Below are 27,995 nucleotides of genomic sequence, written 5' to 3'. Positions count from 1 at the left end.
TGGCTATAGCATCATTTTTATTGTAAATAATTAAAATAAACTAGTGGACAAATTCTATATTTATTATCTTTATAAATTACAGTGACTTGAAGATTTACCATACAGCAAATATATGATAAATGTAAGTTATAATTTGAAATTAACTTCAATCAATAAACTTTAAATGCATGATCTCTTTGACCTCTAGGTCAAATTAATTAAGTCTTCATCAACACATTATTTCATTATCGTACAATTCATTGCTGTCAGTTGATTGTTTCTCAAAGGTAGTTAATGAAATGACCAGACATGGGTACATGTGACGCACAGTTACATTCAACACGTCCAAGATATGGATGGACATTGAACATTAATTGATATGTAGAACTGGACAGTTTGTCCATCTGCAGTTCAAAAGACACAGGAAGACACCTGAGAGTGAAAAAATGAGATTATTGAAAGAGTAGAAAAATATCCCGTACTACAAGTTTCAGGAGCATTGTGTGCACCTGCTCCTCCTGCTCGCTAACAGCTGAATGTCGATGAGGGCTGCAGGTCGGCCCGACTCCTCCACCCAGACGACAGCTGTCTCTGGGGAAAAGGAGTAAAATCAGTAGAAAGTTGAAGTCTTTGCTCTTAAAGCCAGTCCTCTTATATGGGTTCATCTGACTCCTCGCTGTCTCTCTCCTCCTGCAGGGAGGATAGGGTGAAGACAGGGCTGGTGGGTGACGCAGGGGAGGCAGGAGGTGTAGCTGAGGAGATAGAGGTGGACCCCAGATCCTGGGCAGTGTCATCAACTCCCCCTGTGGCTGTGAAGCCACCGCTGGTGCTCCCCGTGCTGCTGGGGGAGGAAGGAGCGTCGTCACTCCCGGCAGCTCCTCTGGAAGATGATGCTTTCCCTCTGAAGTCCTCTTTGGACTCCTTCCTCACCAGCTCCCCCTCATGTCTGCTCCCCTCCCCCCACAGGTCTCTGTCTCGAGTGGGGGAGGAAGGGGTGGACGAGGTAGGCTGGTGCTTCTTGGATTTCCTGCTGGCGTCTCTGAAGCTCGCGAAAGGGGGACGAAGCCTCACCCCACTACGAGTTGAGCCCTCTATCGCTTTCTGTAACTGTTAGAGGACAGGAAGTGGTTGAAATGTCGACAGAGGCCAAAGCACGAAGCAAAGAAACGCACTGAAGCAACAATGTGGAATTAGTAAAGTGAACATCAAGGGAGCTGAGTTGTGAGGGCGGCGAACGGAATAACCGCATGAATCAGAGCAGAAAGCACGATGCACCCTGTGACACAACAACAGGCCCACGACGTGCGATCACCACGGCTCGCTGCCATGCTGCATTGGGGGATCGCACCAGGGGAGATGACACAAAACATGCAGATAAAGCGAAAACATAGAAAACCTTTACCTCTTTCAGTGCCACGACACCCACCAGCTTTCCAATACTGGTGACATAGGCGTGACTGAGACCCAGCAGAGAGAAGAGAGTGTGGGTCTGAGTAATGACAGAGAGGGGGACATAATCCAGTCAGTGTTAAATGTATTGCGCAGTGACAGTGCTGTGCTTGCATGGCTGCACCGTTCCCCATAAACAATTTCTCTGGAAGAAAAAGAAGAAATATATTGCTAGGCTACGCAGCGTGAGTCATAGCATCACATTTAAGATCCAAAGCCTTATGAAGACAACAACAAGAAAAACCCCTTAAAGGATTTACTGTTCCACACAACAAAACGCATAAGTTTAAAGGTCCAATATTGTAGAAAATGAAACTTCAATGTCATTTCTTTGTTACAAAGCAGGTATATAGATTTTATATAAATAATGTGGAAGTGCCAAAGTGTTCAATACACATATTTCTTAATCAGAAACTGTGCCTTAAAATGAGCCGCCAGGACTCTTAGTGATGTTTCAACAACAGTCACCGCCCTCCCTGTGCAGGATTCAGTTTCTGAAATCACCTTTGTTTTCATCCAGTCTCTATCAGTAGTAGTTTTGTTCAGCTTCTCCAATGATCTTTTCAGCTTTTGATATTTTCTCTGTTGTTCGTTGACTTAGCTGGAGCATTGAATTTGACCGTCTGTTCAGCTCACCAAGACCATTTGCATCTTTTGTTTGCCAGATGACCTGCATACTCTAGCTACAGCCCTCAGCTTTGGCATCTCCCAGTCTTGGCAACAGACTGGCTCCATTTGAATGAATTAGAGGACTGATTTTTTTTCTTTTTTTTTGCCCGGAACCAGGTTAAAAGCTGTATATATAAACATAGCGTACTTCCCAAAATGTAGCATGTTGTAAATATGAAAGTGTACATTTTGTATAGTGTACTTTGTCTGTGCACATTCTTTGCGTGTGATGACGCGTCACTCAGGTGCTGCTGTGTTCACCTTGTGCAGAGACGTTCTCTCCACCAGCTGAAACGGGGAGGGGTCTATACGTATCTGCTCCATATCGATTGGTTTGTCCAACTCTGCCTCTTCCCAGGCTTTGATCTGCCTCAGCCAATCACAAGAAAGTGAGAAAGAGTCAGGGAGTGTACAGAGTTGCGAGTTATTGATCTGGATTGGTTTGATCGTCTCGGTCTTGTTGGCTGTGTGGATGCGGAATCAATAGTGTACAGTACCTCCTCTTGTGACATGGTGTCAGTCAGGTTGGGGGTCGTGGTGTCCTGAGGAAAGAGAAGGGGAAGACGAATGGACAGTCAGTCAGTTTAAACATCCACACAGACGATGATAAGATGCCCCCTGGTGGTTTTATCGCTCTACAGAACACGTCATCTCTTCTATGTTTGTCATGCATGTGATGCTTCTCAGGCTGCACATGGACTGATGTCCCTGTCTGAGCTGTCACTGCCAGCTCGACAGCAGATCACAGACGCGCTGCTCCTTCCAGCGTTCGGGGGTTAAAGTGATGAGTGTGCGAGGTCTATGTTAGCGGCGTACCTGAGTTTCCATCTGGACTGACGAAGACGTGGCGGAGAAGAGTCTCTGAAGGGCCCTACTGACAGATGGCAGCTTGCGCTTGTCTGAGGACATGGTATGGCAGCACACATGTAAGAGGAGAGAGCAAGTGACATTTGATGGGTGAACTTGTCTTTATGTGCGGTGGAAGTGATGTGTTACCTGAGCCTGAGTCGTCGGCGGAGGCCTCCCGAGGTTTGGGGGACGGGATGGGCCCGTTGCATTCCTCCTGAACTGAAGCAGTCTGAAGGCACACGAACTGTATAATGAATTTTTTTAAACCAAGAAACGTCCCTCTCACAATCTGTGAAGCTATTTATTGTTTGTTGTTTAACACCTTGTCCGCGGCCTCCTCTCCGCCCTCCTCATCGACGAAGGTGAAGGACTCCCAGCTTACTTTGCAGCCCGGTGAACTCTGACCTCTTTCGAACATTCGCCTCTCTGGTGAGAGCCACCAGTCTAAGATGGCCTGGAGCTCTGTTCTCTCGATGGATCCCAGGAGAATCATGGATTCTGCAGAGGGAAGTGTGAGAAGTTAAGACGTTTGCAGAAGTTATCCAATGTGCTTTCCCTGGTTAGATGAGAAAATGAATGTTATTCTCTGTTAAATGTAAAGCTATAACGCCAGCAGGTGGTTAGCTCAGCTTTGGATAAATACCAGAGACAGGGAAACTGCTCGCCTGGCTGTGTTCAATGGTAACAAATCTGCCTATGAGCCCCTCGTTGTGGTTTTGTGAGGGTGTGGGACAATTTCTTGGCCTCAAGCAGCGACTTCCTGGAGTCTCTAATATGTTACTGAGCCTTGCAGATGCTGGAGAGTTTTATTTTTAACTTGGAATAGAATCAGGGTCGCTGTTTCCCCACATCTTAATGCTAATCTAAACTAAACACCCTCTAGCTCCAGCATCATAATAAACAAACGTGAGAGTGGTATCAATCCCTCCATGAAACCCACTGCAAGAAAGCAAATAACTATACTTTCCACCATGTAAAATGTTTTTTTTTTCTTCAAATTTATGGAGGAAAGAAACATGGAGGACTAATCTTTAACAAGGGTTTATACCTTTAACACTGAACATCTATAACATAGAAGCAGGAGGGTTGTTCTACCTTTAGAGTCGACCAGTGGAATGGTTTTCAGGCTCGAGGTCTCCAGCAGATGGTTTAATTCTCGATAAGTGGATTGAGAAGACAAGAACTTCACTCTGCGCACCATGATGTCTTCCACAAAGATGTTATACTTGCTGTGGAGGCAGAGACAGTCGTTATCATTGGTCTTTAACGGACGCCTCACCTGTATGGAAAGCATGAACACAATGATGGCTGTAACCTTTACCTGATGTGCCCGAGGGCCAGCTCAGGCAGGTAGGGCAGCTTCTTCACCTGGATGATGGAGTCATAGAGAGACGGCTGCAGACCCTGGGCCACCATGTTCGCGAGGATGACCGCCACCATCATCGGTAAGATGTGGGAGATTTGACCAGTCAGCTCGAAGCAGATTACTGCCGTGGAAACTGTGTGTGTGACGGCTCCCGTCATTGCAGCCGCTCCTGGTGGGAAGCAGAGGGGAGGGCAGTGGTGAGGGTTTAGTATGATTACACTGTGTTATTATAAATTACTTGTTTTGTTATCAATGATTCTTCTTGATGAACCAATTTGGCTTTTGAACTTTTTAATTATTTGAAAGTGTTACCAGTGTTGGGAATTAGAAATCAAAAGGTTAAGCATTAAAAATATGCACGTATCACATAAAACCAATAATTTAACTCGTGTGGAGGTTGTGAGTGACTGGAACCTGGACGAAATTCAGGTAAAAATGGCTAAAAACAGCCGTGTTTCGACAAAAAGTCCAAGGTACTTTTTTAAAGGATCTAAAAGATTCCCACAGACAATTGTTCCCTTGCATTTCCAGCACAGATTTAAGATTAGAGGTGATTAGGCAAATCAGCCTGCTGACGTATGAACAACTGACAGCTACAACAAGCTGTTCCACTCCTATTTTTTAATAAACGTTATCATTCCTCCCAATATCCTGCTTAGATACAATACTCAGGAGGGTCCTTCTGTTGTGCGCTTTCTACTGCGACTCGATGAGGAAGTTGTTGAAGAACAAAAGAAAAAGATGGTAGGCTTTAAAAAAATGGTGGCTGCAGAACTCAACCAATCAGGTATGTTTAGAGCTGCAAGCCCCACCCCAAAGGTTGGGGTAAAGCAGGGCCTTTAATGGGGGTTTATAGATTTCCCTTAATTTAGACCCTGGTCCCTGTGGTGGAAACACATGGAGCTCCTGCAAATGTTCCCAGAGAAAGATCCTGCAGTCAAAACACAGCTTATATGTAGAAAAGGCTATATCAGCATATTTGCGTGTGGATATAAGGTTTAAATGCCAGGGCAGACAGCTAGGAGCTGAATACTGAAGACGGCTGCCATATTTAAATCTTCAGGAGATTAAACACTTTCAGAGTCACCCATTCGAAAAATGTTTAATTCTCGTCCAATCTGCAGCTTTACAATAAGTCTTCGGGGCTCTGGGGACCTGGGTGCCGCCACTAAGGATAGTGAACTGACCAATGACGGCGTAACCTCCCGGTAGGATGCGGTAGACTATCCCATCAAACAGGATTCCATTTGGGAATAGAGTGGCCATGATCTCTCCTACGAGGCGACCGAAAGCAGCTCCTTGAGGAGAGAGATAAGGCGTTCAGTTAAAGACAAATTGAACTGAAGCTCAGCAGGAGATACTACACTCGCATTACAAAATCCTCTTACCTAATATGAACACTGGCATAAAGGCGCCCGAGGGGATGGGCATGGTGGTGGAAAGTGCTGACATCCAGAACTGCAACACAAAAACAGGATCAAGGTGGGATCCAGACCAGTCCCCCAGGTTTCTCATGCTGTCACGTGTATTTAAAGGCAATCTTTACAGTGCACAAGAGGGCGGGGGAAGATACCTTCATGACGAAGAAGAGGAGGAGGATGACAAAGACGCTGACTCGAGGATGCAGCCACACAGAGGAGCGCCCTAGGCCAGGCGGAGCAGGAGATCCTTGGATTTTGGTCCAGGTGTAATTATCAAACAGGGAGTTGATGCACTCTCTGGGCATCAGCTGCCAGAAGGAACAGACAGACATAGAAAAACATTTGTTTTTCACTTGATTCCTCCCAAAAGAACCCTGCAGCTGTGTGCACACAAGCTGCTATTGTTAGATTAGGATCACAGATTCAAGGGGTGAAGTATCTGCACACTGGATTAAAGCTCTCAAAACTTCACTGGACTGAGAGAAGGAAACATTGTGTTATCTGTCAAATGAGCAAAACTCTTTATATGTTAAATGCTCTGACAAAACAAATATATCAAAATATCTCCAGATACACTATCAAAACCATGAATAGTTGCACAATGGAAAGTCAATTACAAAACATACACAAAATGTTTGAATATATATATATATACATATATAGGTATAAAAGAGAGGCCTCCCGAGTCCCCCCCAATGTCAGATGGGATTGCCTCGTGCCCCCAGAAGCTTAATATTAAACTTTTTCACATATGCAACAATACTCCCCAAGACTTGTAAACAGACTCTGATGTGTAAAATTGGTGGTTTCCCTTTAAGGTGCTAATAAAATATCTAGCCTTTATAGCATATCATGTAGAAACACATTAGATTCCGCTGACCATCAATATTAATGAACACACACCAGAAACAAGTCAGAGAGCACGAGATTTATTCTGTCTAACCTCTCCAGCCATGAATTGTCCAAATCCAGGAGGAAACGTCAAGGTGGCGATGATCAGGGTTACAGCACCTGGATAGATCAATCGACTGGGAGCACGCACACGCACACGCACACACACACACACACACACACACACACACACATTTACAAGGTGCATTGGCAGAAGCCTGCAACATGACTAAGAAAAGGATGCACAACAGTAATGAACGAGTGAGTGTGTGTACCAGCACTGATTGTTCAGGCTCTCCCGGTGCTGCTGCTCGTCTCTGTCTAACGGTGGAGACTAATGTTCCCTGACTGTTGAGTCTCGGAGGATAAGTGAATCTCTCCATTGAGTGAATAACTGGCTGAAAGGTTGTTAAGGCCCTGCTGCTGCCCGGCCCGGTGTTGTGAGACTGATGAGTTTGGAGAGTGGAGCCGAGATACATTAAGATGAACTGGGTTTGAATGCATCTGCTGCCAGAGTCGCAGAGGTTTAAGAGGCCAGTGCCGCACTAATCCACAGCAGCTGTGTGTGTGTTTCTCTCTGTGTGTGTGTGTGTGTGTGTGTGTGTGTGTGTGTGTGTGTGTGTGTGTGTGTGTGTGTGTGTGTGTGTGTGTTGGGGTTCTCACTGTTTGGTAAGGAAGCGTGTGAGAGCAGTCGGCCTCCGCATGAAGAGAACCACCTGTCTGTTCAGGTAGACAAAGAATGCCCCCAAAAAGCCACAAGAGATCCTGACACAAGAAAACAGTTTGTTCAAACATTGTGCACGAGAACAGTTAGAACAACTTTACATCATAACAATAGATAGAACTATAGCTGGAGAAAAAACACTAGAGTGGCACTCGGTACAGTCAAGACTGAAAAATCCTGCACAAAAAGGAAATGGTTTGATAATCTAAGAGATGCATTTGTCATAAACACATAGTTGGTTCTGCCCGTTAACCTGCATCCGCACCACAATCAGACACAAGGGTAAACATAACCTCCTTGACGGATGTAAATACGATGAAAAACACTTGAATATCTGCACATGCACACATACACCCACACACACACGTGTCCTCACCCTATTATTGCAAATGCAGGCAGCTCCTGCAGGTCAAAGGGGAAATCCATCCTGAAGTTAGTTTTGAAGAGAGCTGTGATTGTGACTGAGGGAGACAGAAAAATAGATGTTACAAATAATCTTTCAACCTCAAAACAAATATGAGATTTCAATCACTCTTGAAATTCCCTAGATGTCTGAGCTCAGACACTTGTGTTTGAATTTTTATTATTTGCTTCTGTTGAAATCAAACAAAGGACATAAAAGTCCAGGAAAAGGGGGAAATATATTTCATGAATAATACAAAAAACAACACCCACTGCAAGAAGTCAAAATAATAAAAATAACAATATTATAAAAACGTCCTCTGTTGGATTTTAAACCTGCATTAACAGTGAAACAGGCTGTGAACTCATTTGGAGACGTGTTCATGTCGTCCTGATGAATGTAAGTTTAAATGCCGCTCTGTGTTCACCAGCTCGTTGCTTCCTTTGTCTGTGTGCTGTGTGCTGCTGAGCAGGTACAGTGGGTTCATTAGCTTTGCTGCTAAAAAAAACAGCTCCCAGTTGTGCGTGAAAGCAACATTACGAGAGCAGTGAGAAACCAAACAGTGAAGTTCTGAACTGAAAAACCAAAACAAAGAGGCTAGAAGGGTAACTGCCGATATTCATATGTGGGTTATAAACAACAGAGGTCAATTTCCAAAGTTTAAGTTCTTACCACCTGGAAGAAATATAATATATTTGGTGAGATGTTGGGGAGGATAAGGATCCTAGACTGCATGTAATGATGTACGACACGTCTACACTTCTTCCCGCTAGCCAGAAATTAAGCCAAAAATATTCTGGATAACAATGTTGCTGGAATGAGCTGGAAGTTTCCCCTCCGGTATAAAAGTACATAATTGGACATTTTTAATATAACAATTTGATGTGTGACTGTCGAGAAGATGTAGATTTCACGACTATCTGTCTTGAGGGAGAATGGACGAGCGAATCTGTTAAAATAAGGCAGGTCATGTAATGTAATGTTCTTTTGTGAATTGTGTCCTGCGCATATAAAAGGTCAGATATTAACATAAACTGTGAGAAGTGGATGATTCTGACCTAAAGAAGAGACCGGATGCAGGGATCAAAAGCTACAAGTGTCTTTACTGTGGTGCTGGTGCGTCTCACACATTCTGTAGGCGATGACTTAAAACATTTTATCCTAAGAAGCATATCCAGCTGCTTTCCATGACACGCCAGCTCAGCAGAATTTCATGGCTTGTGTGTGTGTGTGTTTGTGCGTTGAACGTGCATCTGCTCCTCTCCTCACCGGCATCCTTGTTCCAAACAGAGAGCACCCTGAATATGAAGGCGCTGAATGTGGCGGCAAAATATCCCCGCCAGTAATTCCTCACCGCAAAGTAGGTAGACGTGACCTCAATACTGAACAACACCCCTGGTGGTAGGAGAGAGAGTGAGAGAGAGAGAGAGAGAGAGAGAGGGGAGGAAGGACAGAGGGAGAGGAGGGATTAGAGAGGAGAGGAGAAATGAGGATGGATAGTGAGAGGAAGGAGAGGAGGAGGAGGAGAGACAGAAATAGCAAAGGGAGGGGAGAGGGGGAGAGGAGACGACAGAAATGAGTTAAATAAGCAGAATGAGACCAAAAACACTAGAAGCTGAGGGTGTAATTATACACAACAGGGGAACCGCAGGGAGTGAACACACACACACACACACACACACACACACACACACACACACACACACACACACACACACACACACACACACACACACACACACGGGTATAATCAGGATTTGAAGAAATAAAATAAACATCAGAGCCTCAGAAACATTATTGTGAACACGATAAACAGCTGAACAGAACAAGGATGAAAAACAGACAGTGTGTCCTTGTAGTCTCCTTCTTTTATCTGATCGCAAATGGTTCTTACTGTTTTTAACTTGCCCTCAGTCAGTGGATTTAGAGATGTTTTTGTGTACTCTGGCACGATTGTTGATATTGCAACTCAAATTATTTGATTGTAATATTATACTGATCTCTAAAATATCAGAAAATAGTAAAACAAACATCAGAACCGTTCAAGGTGACCTATTCACATTGTGTGTTTTGTATGGCAACAGTCCAAAACTGAAAGGCTGAAGCCAGAGAATTGGCAATTTTGCTTGAAAATGATCAACTTGTTGAAAAATGTTGGCATCAGCTGCCAAGTGTGCAGTCACTCTCAAAAAGCATTAGAGGACGAGCAACTTGTCATAAGTCACTTTTTCTTTATCCATTCATGAACCTTCGAAGCCTAACACACATACGTTTAGGAGCCAGCTACAAGAATGGATGAAGAGCTGCGTTGAATGAGCTCCACTGTAATTAACTGAGCTTCTGTTGTGTGTGCACACAAAACAAGCAGGTAACCAGGGAACTGTTGAAATCTTTTCAGGACTAAGACCAAAGTTGACTATTTTAAATAACCTAGATTGAGCAATATGGATTTTATTCTACAGGATTTTTTTAAATAAATAAAATATGATAAAGCTCTTATTGTATTGTATTGTGATGTATTTTCACAACTAAATAAGCATTAACCAAAGGTAAAAAGAAACAAACCACTCAAATAAAAAGCTAATTGATTTGTTTCACTTAAATTAGGGTTTTGGGCCTTTAAGACAAGTACTAGGTCTTAAAATCTGGATAAAATCAAAACTTAAATAAACAAAAACATATGTGCAATGATGAAATAAACAGGACTAAGGATTTGGCTAAGGATTAAACTTCGGGACTTGATAGTTTTTGATAACATTATATTCAACATTTTTTCAATATAATAAAATATGGCAAACGTCTCTTTATTTTTTTCATGACTAAATAAGCAATAATCAAAGAGTAATCCCATTGATTAGTTTTGGTTTAATAACTTTTGAAACAGTAAAAAGGATCTTGCCTGAGAATTTCCCATCAAAGGGACTTCATGGTTTGTGATGTGTGATATTTGTGACACTACAGAACAGGATTTATCCAGAACAGGGAAGTGTTTAGTGCAGCAGTTGTGATTGTAAGAGGCCGCGTGCAGATGTACAGTACCTCCTAGTGGAGTGCCGAAACAGCATCCCACCCCCACGGCACAGCCAACAGTCAGTATATCTGTGTAACCATAAGGGTTCTACTGACACAGAAAACAGAGAGGGAGAGGAAAAACAGGGGGAAGTGAAGGTGTGAGAGAGAACGAGGGATGAAAGGTGTGATGATGAAGGGGGGAAATGATGGTGATGAAGGAGCAAGAAAGCAGACAGGAAGATGGGAGAGTTTGAGAAAGAGAGAATAAAAGATCAAGGTGGAGAGGACAGGATGTGGAACCACAGGGGGAGAATTGACAGAAGGGAGGCAAAATGGAATAAAGTGAATAAATAATGCTCACTGGAGTGTGGTAAAAAATAAAGTCATAATGAAGGGGGAAAATCACACTAAGAGAATATAAAGCAGAGGATGCACAGGGCGATGAGAGTAATCACACAGAGGAGGCAGTCAGCAATCAGGAAACAAAGCAATCCTTAGAGATGGCATCTCAGAACAAAAGTTAAAGGTAGCAGACAAAAAAATTACCATTCATTATTCATGACCTTGAATTATAACGTTCTGTGTAACTTTTAAAAATCAGGTTTATTGAGAGAGTATCTTTTATAATATGTCTAACATAGAATTACCCCATCAAGGAGGTTATTACCATTTGTCTGTCTGGGACCATTTAATTGTTCACTTTCTTCAACTTAGGGAGATAGGGCGTTAGCCTTGGTGGAGCTGTGCCCTGTCCGGGTGCCCTTGGTTGTCTTCTTTTTTAAAGATATTATTGGGCACTTGGCCTTGATTGACAGGACAGTTCAAGCGTGAAATGGGGGGAAAGAATAAGGAAGACAAGTGGCAAAGTTGCCTGGCTCTGTTAGAGCTCACTGAGAGAGGCAACGTTCAAAACCTCATGGTGTGTCATAAATTATGTTTGAAATCTTTATGCTAAGCTAATCCAAACACCTTGGGGCTCTAACTTTAGATTTAGTGTGTAGCCTAAAGAGTGGTCCTCTCACTCTCAGCAAGATGGTGAATAAAGCCCCTTTTCCACTGGTCAAATAACCCACCCACACCCGCTAGCATCTGGCTTTTGTCTGCAATGGGAATGCATTCAATCGGTCCGATCGGCAGTGAAAGAAACACCATGGCACGTACATGACATTTTACAAGACACACCAGGGAAAAAACAGAAAGGCAAACTCCTCTACTGGCAATGGGGAAAGAGTCAATCGCCACAATTAGTGGGTCTAACCGTGTTTTAAAATCCTGCATATACTTGCAAATTTTGATATAAAAGAGGTAAAAGTGTATTTCAGGAAATGTCAAACTATTCCCTTAAAGTCAACAGAACCTTATAATCCAAGGCTCAGGCACTAGCGGGTCAGTCTGCACATTTAAAGTGTTATTCAGTGTTATTCATCACTCGTAATGCAGGCCACTGGTCTGAGGTCAGATTTAATCTCCACGTTTGTGTCGCTGATGTTATTTTAGGAGGACAAAGCTGACCAGAGACCTGCGCCCGAGCAAGTCGATGGAGGCGGGACTTGCCTCCAACGGGGGCGGCGAAACAGGTGGCCACTCCCACGGCAGACGCACACACCAACAGGTCCTGGTTATGGGTGCCATTCTGGGGTTAAGGGTCATGGGTGGAAACGGGTGGGGAGGAGGGGAGCGAGAGAGAGAGAGAGAGAGGGAGGAGCGTGTAGGGACACAGACGAGCGGGGATGAATGAGAAAGTTAAAAGGGAGGTGGAGACAGAGTGAGTGGGGAAAGAGGGAGACATGGATATGGGAGGTCACTGTTAATACACATGCCAGACATTACCATCACACTATTAATACAGTGAGACACAAACACAGACGAGGTGTGAGGGGGGGAGCCAAAACAAAGACAAAAGAGATACTGGGAGTGGGGCATGAGACATATGGGAGAGGACAACAGGCACCGACAGGGTTCCCACTTTCTCATCAATTTCAAATTCAAGGACCTTTCAATGAATCTCAACGACTCAAAATTGGCGCATTTGGCAAACTCAAACCCAGAAGGGGCCTCGTGGGAGTTAAGACCTTCTCAAGTGAAAAGTGTTGATAGAACTGAAAGACGAGGAACGAGGACATTGTCAAGGACATCCAGTCATTTTCAGAACAAGAGTCTAGCGTCTGCAAAGTTTGACCTGATGTGGGAGATAAATGAAAAGTCAGGGGATCAACAAGGTTTATACAATTTAAACTGAGGGGACATGAATGGTTGTACATGGCAACACATCCAGAAGTTATTACGGTATTAAACAAGTCCAAGGTTTATAATGTCCTCGTTACATTGTTAGCATTTAATCTGGTTTGCTTTAGTTTCATAATTATAATTTAGGGAGCGGACAAAAGGCTTTTATAAAATATACATACGTCCTGTGGTCATCACCTACGTGGGCTGCGTCTACCTACACTGGTTTGTAGACGGGGGCGTGCGTCCATTTAAATGGAATGAAAATGGACTGAACCAGTTAATTTATTTTATTTCATTGAGACTGTAATATCAATATGATTTTAAAACCAGCATTACCAACTTCAGACGCAGTACTCTTGAATGAGCCAAATGAGCGTCCTCGTCTTTCAAACATTATATCATCAGAGGTAAAGAATGCAAGCAATCCTGAATCTTTTTCTTCTTCTATTGTTTAATGCTGTCTCAACTTTAACCTCAACCTCTTTTGGTCGGACAAAATTTCTGTCCTTTGGTCCGCACCGTGTTCTGAGGCACCTTTCACACCTTTTAATTTGGTTCTGACTAATCTGAAAAGTCTGAAGGACTTAACGCCCTAAGATATTTCATTCAAAGCCACAAATGTAGGTGTCACCGTTCCGTTTAAAGAAAAGTCAGAAGATAATCAAAGTACATGATTTTGGAGGCATGAATATTGACAGTGTACAATATTTCATGGAATCCCATCTAAGGGTTGCTGATGTATGTGAGTCTGCACCAAAGTGGAGGACGACCTGTATCTGTACCACCGCATAACAAACATCACATTTCAAAATTGATTTGACTCAAATCTTTTCTGAGCCTGTGGGAACCCTGAAGTTATGATGGAAAAACTGCATTCGGCATTCATCAGTGCAATAACTGTGGGGAGTGAGGCTCATGGGTGCTGTAGTCTGCTTTGCTCAGTGCCTCGGCTTACCTCATAGATTCCGGAGAAGATGGACATGAATCTGCTCAGCACAGCGGCACAGATACTGGCGATGTGCACAAATGGACCCTGGAGGAGACGGGAGATGTTTGACATTTGATGTTATCGACACAGACACTGACTATTGTCTGTAAAGCAGAGAGTCCGAAGTGGGACGTGTTGTATCAGAACAGATAAATTATACCGCAAATGTGGGATGTGACAGTTGCCCTGCTCCTGAAACAGGGAAAATGAATGTACTGCTTTACTGAGAGCTCGAATAATTTGCATCAGTCCCGTGAGAGGAGGGAGAGGGGGGGGAATGACAGGAGATAATTTATCATTCTCCAAGCTTGGAGGAAGGAGAGACGGAGTGATGGGAAAAGAAAAGGATAGAGGAATATGGATATGATGAGGATGGTGATACTGGAACAGTGGATTGTGATAAGATACGAGAAATAGGGCAAATATGTAAAGGTGGGTTTGTTTACCTCTTTGCCCACTGGCATTCCACTGCCCAGGCCAGCAGTCAGGCCGACGACTTTGGCTACGAAGGCTTTCAGAGTAAGATACTCCTTCAGGACTACACCTCTAAGAATGGTTTTCAGCTCTGGGATACCTGAACCTGAAGGGTAAAGAGTAAAGGTTAATCATATTATGAGTGCAAAGATGGTGACTGCTGTAGAGGGGTGAAAAGGTCAAAATGCAGCCACTACAGGAAACTTGGACAACAGGAGGTAAGAAAAAGAGACAGCTTTTGGAGAGGATAAGAGAGGCTGACAGGTGATGGAGAGCTTACCGATGGCCTGCGGGGAAACCAGGTGACAGAAGAGCGAGGCGAACATGACAAGGATCATGGGATACGTAACCCAGGCCAGGTACTGGAGCGCCACGTTGCCCTTAAGCTCCCCATGCACCCATTTATAGGCTGAAAGAGAGAAATCAAATGACAGAAATAAAGAAGAGAAAATGACAGCAGTAAATCCCCATGACCTTGGCCTGTGATACCTTGCAGGCTCTTGGCGCTGGTGTAGTCCATGCTCCAGCTGACCAGAGCCATAGTCAGTCCCAGAAGAACCAGGAAAATCCAGTCCTCCCCCATCTTGGTCACGAGGTACCGCCGCACACGGGCCAAACAATCTGGGACAGCGAGACAAAATTAATGATTCACCTCGAAGACATTTATCACTTGATTTAATTACTGACAGTTATTTATTGTAACTATGCCTCAGAGGGAATCATTCAGGGTGATTATGGGTGTAGTGATGATGATGCTGTGGCTCATCCCAGAAGTCCCTATAAAGTCAGTGCAGGGTGATGTGAATGTGAATGGACATTTAGGAAATGATGTATGTTTATTCTCTGGAAATTTGTGTAAATACCTACAATAGAATTTTAGAAAAGGAGGAAACAAAAAAATCCCAAGTAAGTGTTTAAATCCGTATGATTTCCAGCATGTGAATATACACAGGTTAAAGTCCCGTCTGTTCTTGGAGAGGTTGTGTTTAAGCCCCTAGTTTGTAACATGTTTTATTTTTTAAGCTAAGATTTTTAAAAAAAGCCTCTTTAAACAGCAAAATGACTGAAGTGATGTCATTTCTGTAATTTTCTTGCACTTAAAGCCATGCTGAGTGGAACCCCTGGAGACGAGTAAATTGACTTTGACTCGCACAATCAGTCGAGAACATCTTTAAGTAACAAACTAATCAAATCCTTAAATAAAGTTCTACATTGTCCACGGGGAGGTGGACAAAAAGATTGAATATTCAACAATTAAACAGACACGAAACACCAGCAATATTATAAAGAATGAGCAACGAACAATGGGAAGCAAAAGAACTCCTTCTGAAGAGCGGCTGTTTTCCACAGTGTTAAATTATTGATTTATTAATGTAGATGATAAATGTAAATGATGTTTAGCACAGTTGTGATCACAGCAGCAATGGAAAACTGCTCTGAAAACTTTTCATGCATGTTTCATTAGGAAAGGTTATGTAAAGTGTCTAAAACAAAAGTTCTCATTGCAGAACACGACCCTGCATGAGTGGTATATTTATACATTATATATTCTGTTATATTTTTAAACTATCATTACTGATGCATAAATGTGTGAGCAGCATTTTGATGTAGTGGAAGGTCATTCTGGAGTTAATGTGAACCACGGTATGCGCTGGTTGTGTGGGGAGTTAAATGCATCATAATTAAGCTGATGCAATTCATACTAAGTCTTATTCTACAACACAACCACGGCTGTTAAATTAACATGTGTAGTGGAGTTAAGAGAACGTAAGAATCCAGTGAAGTAGAAGTATAAACTATAGAGTTAATAAAAATGTACTTCGTAAAGTAAGAGTACCTTAAATGATGTCATTAAATTCCACTACTGACTGAGTTCAATGTCCTTTTTTATTTTTCTGGAAATGTAGAGGTTTTAGTAAAGTTCTTTAATTAAACCTGAGCATTATATACGCTGCCTCCAGAGTGTTTTAGGCTTAGTGTATTAAAATGAGGAAAAAACGATTAAGCAGTTTTTATAATAATTGTATTCATGCAGGTTGGAGATGGTTTTGGGACAGTGACGAGACCTTTGTTTTGAAAAACACGATTTTAAATATATCAAAACAGTTACCTGAAAGACTAACATATGAGATGTTAAAATAAGAAATTATACGTCTTATCTTAAATCCCAAATAAAAACCCTATTCCAGGTGGTGCTGAATCTCCCTCCCTCATGTGTGCAGCAGCCTTATCAAACTACAGCAGTGCATCCGTTTTTTACGAGCTCATCATGTTGCTTGTAAAAGCTCACTCTACAAATTCAGCAGTATTTGAAACCATGAGGAAAATGTTTGTCGTCCAATAAAAGGATGAAATTGTACATAAAGTAAAGATGATTGAGCGAAATGTATTTCCACCTCTGTTACCTGGTTACCACATGGCCAGCAGCAACTGCAACAGGACCATGGAAACTGTAACTACACCTTTTCAGACTCAACCTTTTGTTAAGCATCTGAATGTTTAACTCTTTGCTGGTCACCTTGGCATTTGGAGTAGGGACGAGGCTTCTTGGTAGATGAGGCGTGGCTCTGATGTGACTCCAGGGCCACAGGGTGATTGTGATGATGAGGATGATGCCGCCGGCCGTGGCCTTTGCGGCCCGAGGCTGCGGCGTTGTCCCCCGCCTGTCTCCTCCATTGCCTCTCTGTCAGCAAACGGGCAGCCTCCCGCCTGGCAAAGTTCCCCAGCTGCTCCCTGTACTCACCGTACAGCTGCAAAACGAGGGGAAACACTGACAATGAACCGTGAAACGAAAAACCACACGAGTCGAGAAACCACATGTTTGCTGCAGCTCTCGGGATGCAGAGAGCAGAGGAGGGAGAGAAGGGGAAATACCTCTGACAACTGAAACCTGGGTGGAGGATAAAACTAGATCCAGAGTCTTGAGATAATGAGAGAGAAAGATGGGGGGGGGCGTGCAGCATGAGTGTAAGGGATACACTGCAACCTGAATACCCTGGCAGATAGAAACGGACAAAACTGGCATAGAGATCGGAAAATACCCTCCCCTCAGAGGTGGCAGGGGCTGGAGAGGAGCCAGAGGATGAGATCCTGGAAGAGCGGACATTCCGCATCTTCCCCTTCCGACTCTTGTGTGCGCTTTACACCTACAACCGCGGAGCCACATGCACACACACATGGCCAGATAACCCGACACCCTGTGATCCAGTGTGATTGCTTTGCGTTGCACTCGTAAAAAAAAACAAACCCACAGCGGATATAAAATACTGCAGATCCAGGTGCAGCTATGATGTGCAACTGAAACCCGGAGATCACATGGATCCCAGCTCACAGAAAGTCGAGATGCTAAATCACACAGAGCTGCCAGGCATTTCTGTCTCATGTTCACACAGAGGAGGAGAGCTGACACGTCCAACTGTGAGGCCCTCGACCGACTCACTGACTGAAAGCCTGACTAAAAGCATATAATTACACTCACCAACATTAGGTGTATAACAACAATCTGTGTAGAAATGACTACATGTCAAGGACAAGTCGGTTAAATCTTTCTTTTGATGAGACTTTCATCAGTTTACATACGTTTAAAAACTACTGTACACAACCTGTTCACTATAATAGAGCAATAAAACATGCTTTTTCTTAAAGCTGAGTAGATATCAAACAGACTTGTGGCTTCTTCAGGAGCAAATAACATTGTTTCACAATCTTGTATCTTGTGGTAATTCTACCTTGGATGGTTAAAATATTATGGCTGATAATCAAAATCTCTATTGAGAAAATGAAAAGGGAGTTTTACTTACAGAACCATGTTGCTCCACTGAGCCACTACAACCATATGACAACGTGACTCCTATAGAAGTTTGTAATTAATATTATTGGTTGTCATGCAGTTATCGGCTCTTGACAACTTTCGACGCCTCTAAATGATCTTGCAGGTTATTAAATACCTGAACACTACGAACCACAAACTGATATTCACCACAGCGCTGCACCGCTTAACAGCTTATCAGCACTAATCCAACGACGTTTGTTGACTACTCTCATACTTACGGTGCAAAAGCTGAGACAACAGTGGACGGTGAGAAGCTACACTGAGATCTGCAGACCACGCTTTTATTGTAAATATTTGGAATCATGCAAAGAGCTGTTTAAATATCACCTCCACAAATCATTGATCTGTTTTGCTGTCTGAATGATGGGGTTTGCTTCTGAGGAAAATGACGAAGAGGAGATTCTATCAAACGTCGCAACGCGTCTATAGGCAGCATTTCTTTCCATCACACCATTCATATACTGTCAGCATAGCCATCATTGGCAATTAGAGGTTCAGTCTCTTGCCCATGGACACTGCGGAAGGCGGACTGGAGGTGCCGGGGATCAAACCACTGACCTTCTGGTTAGTGGTCGACCCTGTCTACGTCCCGAGCCACAGCCGCCCAAGTTAACCAACTCGTATCATTTGGTTAAATGAACAAGAGCAAGAGTTGTTTGTAAAAATTGAAAGCATCCTCTTGTTTTCTCGTTGAAAAATATGTGAAATGTCCAGGTTTCAGTCTCTTATCATTATCATATCACTTCAATTATTTTTTCTTAGAGTCAGACTGCAGCTTTCTGCAAAAACAACCCATTAAATCTGCCACTGGAAAAAAAATTAAACATTAAAAACAGATGCACCAAAGTAACTTCTGAAGATTAAAGAAAAAAGCCAGCAGCGTTTGATTAAGCATGACAGCATAAATAAAAAACAAACTCAGAGCAGATGGAGCCTCTGGTCCTCAAGTCTTTACCTGTTTCTCATCAGTTGTCTCCAGCATGATGTGGCAACGTCCCTGCTCTGTCTCCACTGTCCTCCAGTGCAGACAACCTCTACATCACCTCCACCACTGCTCTACACATTAACGCCAAAGCACTAATCCATCAACATCATCAAACAGGGGCTGCCACCAGACGCCATTAAAACCAGGTACAGCCACAGGAGAAACCTGCTCACCCTTCACACAGAGAGAGATCTGTTGTGGTTTCAGCTCCAAGGTCAGAGTCAAATAATCTCATATCAAAAACATCTCTTCATTAGATATTTTATCAGACTAGTTTTTGTATAACTGAATTTCTTTTCTCTCATTGTACTGCCAGTGGCTGAGAGTGGCTGTTATTCCGGATCACCGGTGTATTGCATAAGTTGCACATATCTCATTATTTGAACGTTAAATTATGATGAAACTATAAATGTGAAAATTGTATTTTACCCTGGGCTCTGGAAAAGAATATTCATTGACTTGATTAAATAAAAAAAATAAAAAAGATGACCAGTTAATTGATAATAGAAATGACTCAGACAAACCATACAAACTAAAACTCCGAAATGATTTAATAAAGTCCACAGAGTTTTCTAAACGGAATTAAATGTGAAGCAGTCTGTGCTGCAGGCACCCCACTCACAATATATCTGAATTTTTATTTTCTCAGCTTTTTTGAAGAACACAATTTGCTTGAACAAGGAACAATTTTCAAAATATGCTCAACAGTAAACAAGGAGCGACCTAAACGTGCACCTTAATGAATCAGGAATTGTGCATGAATGTTGGACATATAATTCTGTGTAACTTGTGGCCCATTCATGGCCCCCCCCCACAATTTAGAGAAACCCTAGATCCGCGGCTGGAAGCAGCTGAATCAAAGCATGAGAGTGATACTTAAAGCTGCGATTCGTTCACGTCATGCTGACTTTGTTCACGTCTCCATCCCTCAACCTTGTGTTTGCCTTCGTGTCAGCACGTAACCTTGTGCTGCGTCCATCTGATCCACACGGGGCCCAGAGATGACATCACTAACCAACATTTCTCCCAACTTTCACACGCTTTGAACATACACACACTGTTGTCTGTTTTGCTCTCTAACTGTTCAGTGACCTTCCCACATCAGGTCATCCACACCCGGGGACAGACGGTATCCCCCCCACCCCCACCCCATTCGCCTGCTGCATCCACTCACACTAATTTACTCCCAGTAAGATTCCCTCGACCTCCCCTGGTGGCTCTTGCTGTTTTCCAGCACTTTTCTCTCTCTCTAATCTTTCTGAAACACATGAAGGTAGTCAGGCGTTACAGTACAGCTCTGACTCTTGCACCCCTCATTATTAGTTTCTTTGCTTTCTCTGTTGTGCTCACTGCAGGCCTCACGGGATGAAGAAAATGGAAGAATATTAAAACCATTCCTCTCCCGGCTTTGTTAGAGATAGAGAGCCTGTGTGATGAGCTTTGAAACCATTCTCCTGTATGAGCAGACGTTAACAAGGTAATACACACTGTAAAACACACATAACATTAAAATCAAGAGATAGGAAAGATATGTAAGTGTAAGAAAAAGCAGAAAGAGGCTTGTAGAAAAAAGAGAGCGGGGAAGAGAGAGCTTCAGTCATAGTGAGAGCTGCTAATAGCTGCAGAGGTTCAAGGGCGCTGTGACATTGAGAGTTAATTAAAAAAAAAAAAAGCACATTCCTGCGTCTCATATGAGAGGGAGCTCACGCCGAATATTCATCAATATTTGTGTGTGTTCTTTAACATGCATTAGTGTGTTTGTGTTTGTCTTTAAAAGTACTGTTTGTATGAATGGATTCTTTGTGTGCGTGTTGAGGCCTTACAACAATTAAGTCCTGTCCCTTAGCACAAGGTTAATGATAAAATCTGACCCACTCACTGACTGACAGATCACCAGATAACCCCCCCCCCTCTCCCTCACACACACATACACACGTGTCCATATGTATACACTAATTAACTAGAACATCAACATTACCATGCCTCGTACAAACACTGTTCAAGCTGTCATGTTCTAATTAAGTCACGTCGGCGCAGCCAAGAGAAAAATAAACCAAACTGTAAACTTCCATGTGTTATGCATGAGCCCTCAGTTCCGACTGCACATCGTGTAATCCAGGAAAAATCCACCGCGGAGGCCTTTTTGTGCTCCCTGACCCCGGTGTGCATTTAACTTAGCTTCGCCAAGACATGGAATTTAAAATCTAAAGTCAGTAAAAAGAAGAAACAGTCGAAAAGGCGCCACCTCCTCCCACTCACCATAAATAAGTCTTTACAAAAAACGGTTCCAACTTTAGGCAGAGAACATTTCAATATACAAATGAGTCAACCTTACCAGAAACTGATCTATATTCAGAACTGTCTCAAAAGTGTTGATCCGCTCCCGCATCATGTTAGCTGTTCCGCCTGCAGGCTGCTGCTCACTGTGGATATACTGTAAATTCTGTTTCTTCTCTTTGCCAGAGTGACAGACACAGTCTACCTGCTACCTGCATACAGCGCAGACCTCAGTGACTGACAGGTATGGTCTCACACACACACACACTCACACACACACAGAGGGGAAAGCAGTGGAGGTTAATACAGACACTTGAGGCCTGACAATAAATTGTCAGCAGCTCTTAATTCAGGACGCCGCTCCAGCAGATTCCAGCAGCGGGATCATGAATGATACCAGGACACAAGCTTAAGGAATGAAAATAATACCTTCAAACTGAGTGGAGACCATCACCATATTATCATTGAGTCGGACAGGCTGGATAATACTGTGCTGTACTTTAAATGCCTTCAGCATAGATGACATGATCGACTAAAGCCTGACTTGGCTCTATAGGACGGTAGTATCATGTTATTTTTGTCTAATGTTTATTTTTGTACTCAAACTTTCTTTAATGGCAGTGAATTCTCAAATGTATTTAGTATTTGAAGTTAAAGTTATGACAAAAATAGTAACTGAGGTAATTTTATTTTACAACAAATATCAGGCTTTTAACGCTAAATGGTGAAAAATATCAGTGAAAGTCAGATGACAATAAACTTTAAGCTTGAAACTATAGCTACGAGAAATCATCTTGAATGAATCAAATTAGAAAGAGCAATAATAACTAGAGAGAAAAGAGTGCATACCTCTTCAAGAAATCACATTTAAACCCACAAGATCCAGATTTTATTGGGATTTGTTACATTTTTACACCAAGATCCATGAAATATTCTCTGAGAAATCACCAGAAATGTTGAAAAATCTCACAAAGTAAAAAGAAATTCTGGGATTTGCCTCTTAATCCCCATCAGCACCAACATGTTATGGGTTCTGTCTTGACTCATACTTCGTGGAAATATGTCAATTAGTTTTTGCGTAACTCTGCTGACTAACATACAAACACAGACGAAAACATCACCTCCTTGGCGGAGGCAATAAAATTACAGCCGATAAAGAAATGCAGATCTTCTTACTCATTTTGCATAAGTCAGCTGGTAGCTGGTAAAATCTGCCTGATGCTACATTAGTTGGTCTCTATTCTTCAGTGAAGCTGTTCTCTCACAGTAAAGTGGGTCACTCTCTGCGGTTCTGTTGTGACCCAGTAGTTCTCACATGGTTTCTGGGTCTTTGGGGACTGGAGAGCTGCTGGTTCTCGTCCCCACCAGGCAGCTGTTTGCATATATGTGTGTGGAGAACAGCAGCGTTCAGTCTGTTGGACTGTGGTGATTAATGTCAGTGTGGGTGCAGTAGAGGAGCTGGAGACTTTGTCACGAGACGTCACCGTCAGCCCTGAATGACGTGGAGCTTCTCCTGCCAGCGGGAAAAGAACATGATTCCATTTCCATTTCAGCACCGTGAAGACATATTTAGTCTAAATACGTTTGATAGTGTTTTATCCTGAATAGTCTGGTATTGCAAGGGAAGGCATTTCCTGGCATTTTACCTGATGCATTCTGGGATATTCACTTCTGCCTTCAAAGGAAAACGGATGGAGGGAAGCAGCTTTCAGAATCCCCCATCCCTTAAAAGCTAAGAAATGTTCAAAACCTGATTCAACTTAACCCAATTATAAATAAACATTTATTATAAAATATAATAAAATTTTCCTTGATTTCTCAGAAAATATTAATGGATCTTGATGGAAAAAACATATCTGACATGTTAAGGGAACTGATATTGTGTGTGTGCAATTTGGTGCAGATCCAAGAATTTAGATCCAGAATTTAAATTTCATCAGGGGACTGTTGAGTTGTGTGCTCCCTGAGTTATTTATGTTGTCTATTATATTTCTTTGTGCACGATTATTTCTTTTATTCATAGTTTCAGGTCAAGGTTAAAGTTAACTTGACATCTAACTTTCACTGATACTTTTCACCATTTAGAGTAATAAAATAAAATTGCCATTTCCCTGGAGAATAATTCATGGATGTAAAATATTTAGAGAAGTGATATCGATGCGTGTTTGCAATGTGGTGCAGTTCGGCTGAATTTAAGGGGACGTTGGGCTTTGGTGGAGGTTTGTGCTCTGAGAGTCTTTATTATTTGACTATAACATGGAACATGTCTGTTTTTGATAAATCAGTGATGATAAGATTATTTTGTTAAACGCTCATCTTAATTCTTGTGCCGTTTACATACATTTTCAGAGGATCCAGATTTAAAGTCGACACTCACAGGTCATTTGGAGCTTTAATTGCAGTCACTTTTAATTTCCCCAAAAACCCATCATGAGTTAAGATGCGTGTGGGAAACGAGGCCGTGATTCATATTCAATTTTTTATTTATTTCTCCACATATCTTCGAGCTCTGTGACACATTTCATATCACATTTGACTGTGTGTGACATTCAAGCACACTTGCTTTTCCGAGCCGTCTCACCTACGCCTGAACCTTTCACGTTTCTCCCTCACTCTTCCCCCTGAAACTTTCCCTCTCGCCGCCCCCAGCCTGAGGTGAAACCTTACTCGTGGATAAATTTAGCAGCAGTGTGACCCAATGTTCACTGACACACTTCTCCGCACCTCTCCCTCTCTCATGCCGTTTGTCTATCTTTCGTCCCATCTCTCCCAGGAGGCCCGTTGTATCGACAGATGGGGGGGGGGGCAATAGCCTCCACACGAAAACAATGAGAAGCTATTGACACTATTACAAACTTAACATAGCGCTTAATCCTGTAGCTACTGGTGTAATGGCGAGCGGTTCAATTATTACATTATCGCGACCTCTGTAATTGAACAGACACATCGAGCGGCTGTGATATCGTATGAAATTTAATGGCTTAATCGTCTACATCCCTGTCATTCCCGTCTGCGAGACATTTGGCAGGTGAACATTATCCCTTTCAGTGGCCTGTACCATTTGAGACTTATGAGATCCATTTCACTGCTGTTGACATTCTCGCCGATTGAGACTCGTCGCACAACCTCATTTTTAACCACACGCATCACACACATTGTAACACACAACCAGGTGTATGGAGGCGAGCACCGACGCACAGTAGGGCTGCGGATTGAATACACCAGCAGCGATCTGTTGTCGTCGCCCCTCCGGAGCACGTGTCAGCGAGACACGGCTCCACAGAGGGAGCTTCCTCCTTGTTAAGGTCAGGGGTCAACAACAGCCGTGTGACTTGGAAGTAGTTAACACAACTTTACGAACCCAGCGAGCATTAATTTGGTGATTTGCAGGTCACAGGGTGTTTAGTTGTCTGGGTTGAAGTCGGGATCCAAGTGGCTGAAAGGTGTTTTTTTTTAGCCGTCTCAGTTAAGTACTGTGGCTGTGGGTAATGAGTCCTTCATTTCTCAGCAATTTAAATAATGTGATTTATTTATTTACCTCATAAAGTGGCCACTGAGTTCTGGTAATAATGATGGTAAAAACTGTTTTGAATTCCTAAACACCACAACAACATCATTATACACTGTGCAACATTTCTATGTCAGTAATTACGAGTCCTCACTTCTCACTCGTCTAACAAGTGTGCAATAAAAAAACATTTAATAAAATAGGGAAACTAAAGATTGTTAAAATTGGGCACGCACTTAAAATTATAATGTATAGTTAGTGCAACAACTTTTTAATGCACAGCAGGTCAGCTGAACATTCAAAAATTGTCTAACAATTTTGCATTTATAAAAAAATATTTTTATTGATAAATATATATATATATAATGCCCTTCATTTCCTTATAATTAGCAAATTACGCTATCTACTGAAAACTTTGATTGTTTATTATTATTGTACCAAATAAATGAATCATTTATATTTGTACACCTATTTATTCAATTCATATTTAATTTCTTTATATTATTCAAACTTCAGTTTATATTGTCCATTCCTGTATTACATTAAACCTTGTGTTAACAGAAATTAAAGGACTACACTAATAAATAATGTTTATCCTTTCCTGTAATATCTACCCGTTTCTTCTAGAACTGCTGCTGTTTGGTTATATTTCCGTGTGGAGCAAGTCCTGACTAAAATGTGAAATATCATTTATTAGATGTAGTTAAAACAACAGTAATCTAAACATCGAATAAACGTACTTACCTTTTTACCAAATTAAACAGTTTAAACTTCAACTCTAAATTATATTAAGATGATCTATTAACAGCTCTACACATAAACTCATAAAACTCTTAAAGGCTCTAATTTCCGCTCTCTTGCACCACACACACACACACACACACACACACACACACACACACACACACACACACACACACACACACACACACACACACACACACACACACACACACACACACACACACACACACACACACACACACACACAGCTTTCACACCTGACAAACATGCGACTTCGCAGCGAGACATTTAGCGTGTAAATATTGTGATTAATTGAGATTTCTTTTATTTATCTGACCGCTGGGCCCACAAGAGGCTTCAGGACAGGAAACAAGCTTTTGCTTTCGGCAATCGTCTGAAAGCAGAAGAGAAGCCGGCGCTCTCTCACCGCTCCTCCTCCTCACTTAGTCAGTTGCTGCTTTAACATAACACACTGTGCATACACGCACACCAGCTGCTTTAACCTCCGATGCTTATGTATCTGTCATCATGAATCTTATAATTCATAATCAACATCAGAGAAAATGACCTTTAAAAAAAAATAAACAGGATGCAAACACAGCGCTTGAAAAACATTCTCTGAAAAAAAAAAAAAAGGAAAAGAATCTGATGCTGTGATTCATTGGTGTCCGAACGACGGATGTGATTGGACAACAAGAGGATTAAACAAATGAATAAGTTGGTGGGGAAACACCACCACACGTCACGATGTTCCTGGGAGGAATGACCATCATTCTGGATGAGTATTTGAACAGATGAACCGAAGGATATAGTGACATGACTTCATCTCAACAAGCACATCTAACCTGTCTGCTCAGGTTTCCTGTATATAGGTATTTATATCCACCAACACATGAAAACAGCAATGACTTTACAAGGCTGCAGCCCGAGAAGGCGTACAGATAGAAGGCAGGAAAAAGGATCATATAGAAGCAACATCTAGAGAATACAACATAAAACAACACAGTCAAATGCATGAGATCAAAAAATAGCTTAGTGTTTCAATAGCAAATTAAAAAATAAAATCCCTGTTTACTGCAGGGATGACTTTTCCATTTATCGCCTTCACTCAGCATTTCATAACGTGGGAGGTGTGAAACCAGCGGAGACTGTTAATGTGTTTGAGGGCTGTAGAAATAAACATGACATAAAGCTGCGGAAATCTTGCTTCGAGAAGAAAAGAGAATAGGCGAGGAGGAGGAAGAAGAGGGGGACGAGATAAAGAGCACAGATTCAACAGGAAGGCATAAGAGGGACTTTGTGTGGTGCAGCAGAGAATCAGGAGAGAAACAAAACGCAGCTTGCTGATGAGAACGGATGCAACAGGTGAAACCAAATGGAACAGAGGGAAAAGTAATGAGAGGAAGGGGTGAAAGAATTAGCGAAAGTAAATACAGAACAGTAAAGGATGGTTAGAGAAGATTAAACGACAGGTGGGGAGATGGAGAGATGAGGGAGAGGCAGGTGAAGGGAGATAAAACGAGGAGACATTTTAAGAGGGGACAGCAAACAGACAGGTAGAGGAAGATTTGGTAAAGCCCTACCAGGGTCTGTTGGTATCTCAGAGCCTTCCTTTGCGACGCATCTGCAGCCATTGACACGCTGTCACTGATCCAAAAATAACCTCGCTGGACACCCCAGCATTTCCAATGGCGTGGGCAAAACCATACACACACTCTCTCTCACTTATACACCGTGCACACACTTCAGACCAGGTGGAGTACACACGCCAAGATCTTAAGATTCGTATCTCTCACTACACACTCATTCTCCAAAACCCTGGTTACACAGAGGAAAAACCCAGTTGAGGTCCGTCCCAAACGTGCTCTTCTCCAGATGATCCAGAGGCTGAAAAACATCCAGCTCCACAGCGGGACTGACGGAACCACGGGCAGGAATCAGACCGCCGGACAAAGCAGAGTAAAGCCGTCTGATGAGGCAGTGAAGGACGCAGCGCTTTCCTTTATTAGAACTGCAGACACCTAATAACACACACACAGAACTTGTTGCCCTTAGCAGCACCCTCCCTGCCAGCCGGCCATTAGGTGCGTGTGTGTGTGTGTGTTTTCGGATGGACTGTTCTTGTTTGCACAGGGGTGGTGGGTGGGGGGTTGGCGGGGCACCCCCCATAGGGCTGCCCCTGCAACGTGAGCAGG

At 42.6% G+C, this 27,995-nt stretch overlaps 1 protein-coding gene across 1 annotated transcript; it reads right to left on the bottom strand.

The window, feature by feature from the left end:
• Positions 1–27,916, bottom strand: clcn1b (chloride channel, voltage-sensitive 1b). Its single transcript, XM_035162606.2, has 23 exons — positions 27,384–27,916; positions 16,973–17,204; positions 14,944–15,075; positions 14,735–14,863; positions 14,427–14,560; positions 13,948–14,025; positions 10,791–10,869; positions 9,021–9,146; positions 7,725–7,809; positions 7,288–7,389; positions 6,677–6,761; positions 5,886–6,041; positions 5,701–5,770; positions 5,500–5,610; positions 4,268–4,481; positions 4,042–4,175; positions 3,269–3,444; positions 3,094–3,175; positions 2,914–2,996; positions 2,595–2,639; positions 2,359–2,463; positions 1,382–1,468; positions 1–1,086 (listed from the first exon to the last, which is right to left on the bottom strand). Exons 1-23 carry the CDS (start codon positions 27,432–27,434, stop codon positions 631–633), a joined length of 2,952 nt encoding a protein of 983 aa, XP_035018497.1. The 5' UTR covers positions 27,435–27,916; the 3' UTR covers positions 1–630.
• Between the last annotated feature and the right edge of the window lie 79 nt (positions 27,917–27,995).

This window comes from Hippoglossus stenolepis, chromosome 8 (genome assembly GCF_022539355.2).
Source record: "Hippoglossus stenolepis isolate QCI-W04-F060 chromosome 8, HSTE1.2, whole genome shotgun sequence".
NCBI lineage: Eukaryota > Metazoa > Chordata > Actinopteri > Pleuronectiformes > Pleuronectidae > Hippoglossus > Hippoglossus stenolepis.
This window is presented reverse-complemented; position numbering and strand designations above follow the sequence as displayed.

Excerpts from the sequence above, each read along its gene's own strand:
- clcn1b (XM_035162606.2), bottom strand. The coding sequence starts at position 27,434 with ATGGCTGCAGATGCGTCGCAAAGGAAGGCTCTGAGATACCAACAGACC. Across the intron at positions 17,205-27,383 it reads TGAGATACCAACAGACCCTG|CTGTACGGTGAGTACAGGGA; the intron begins GTAGGGCTTTAC and ends CTCGTTTTGCAG. Across the intron at positions 7,390-7,724 it reads CCTGCATTTGCAATAATAGG|GATCTCTTGTGGCTTTTTGG; the intron begins GTGAGGACACGT and ends TTCTTGTGTCAG.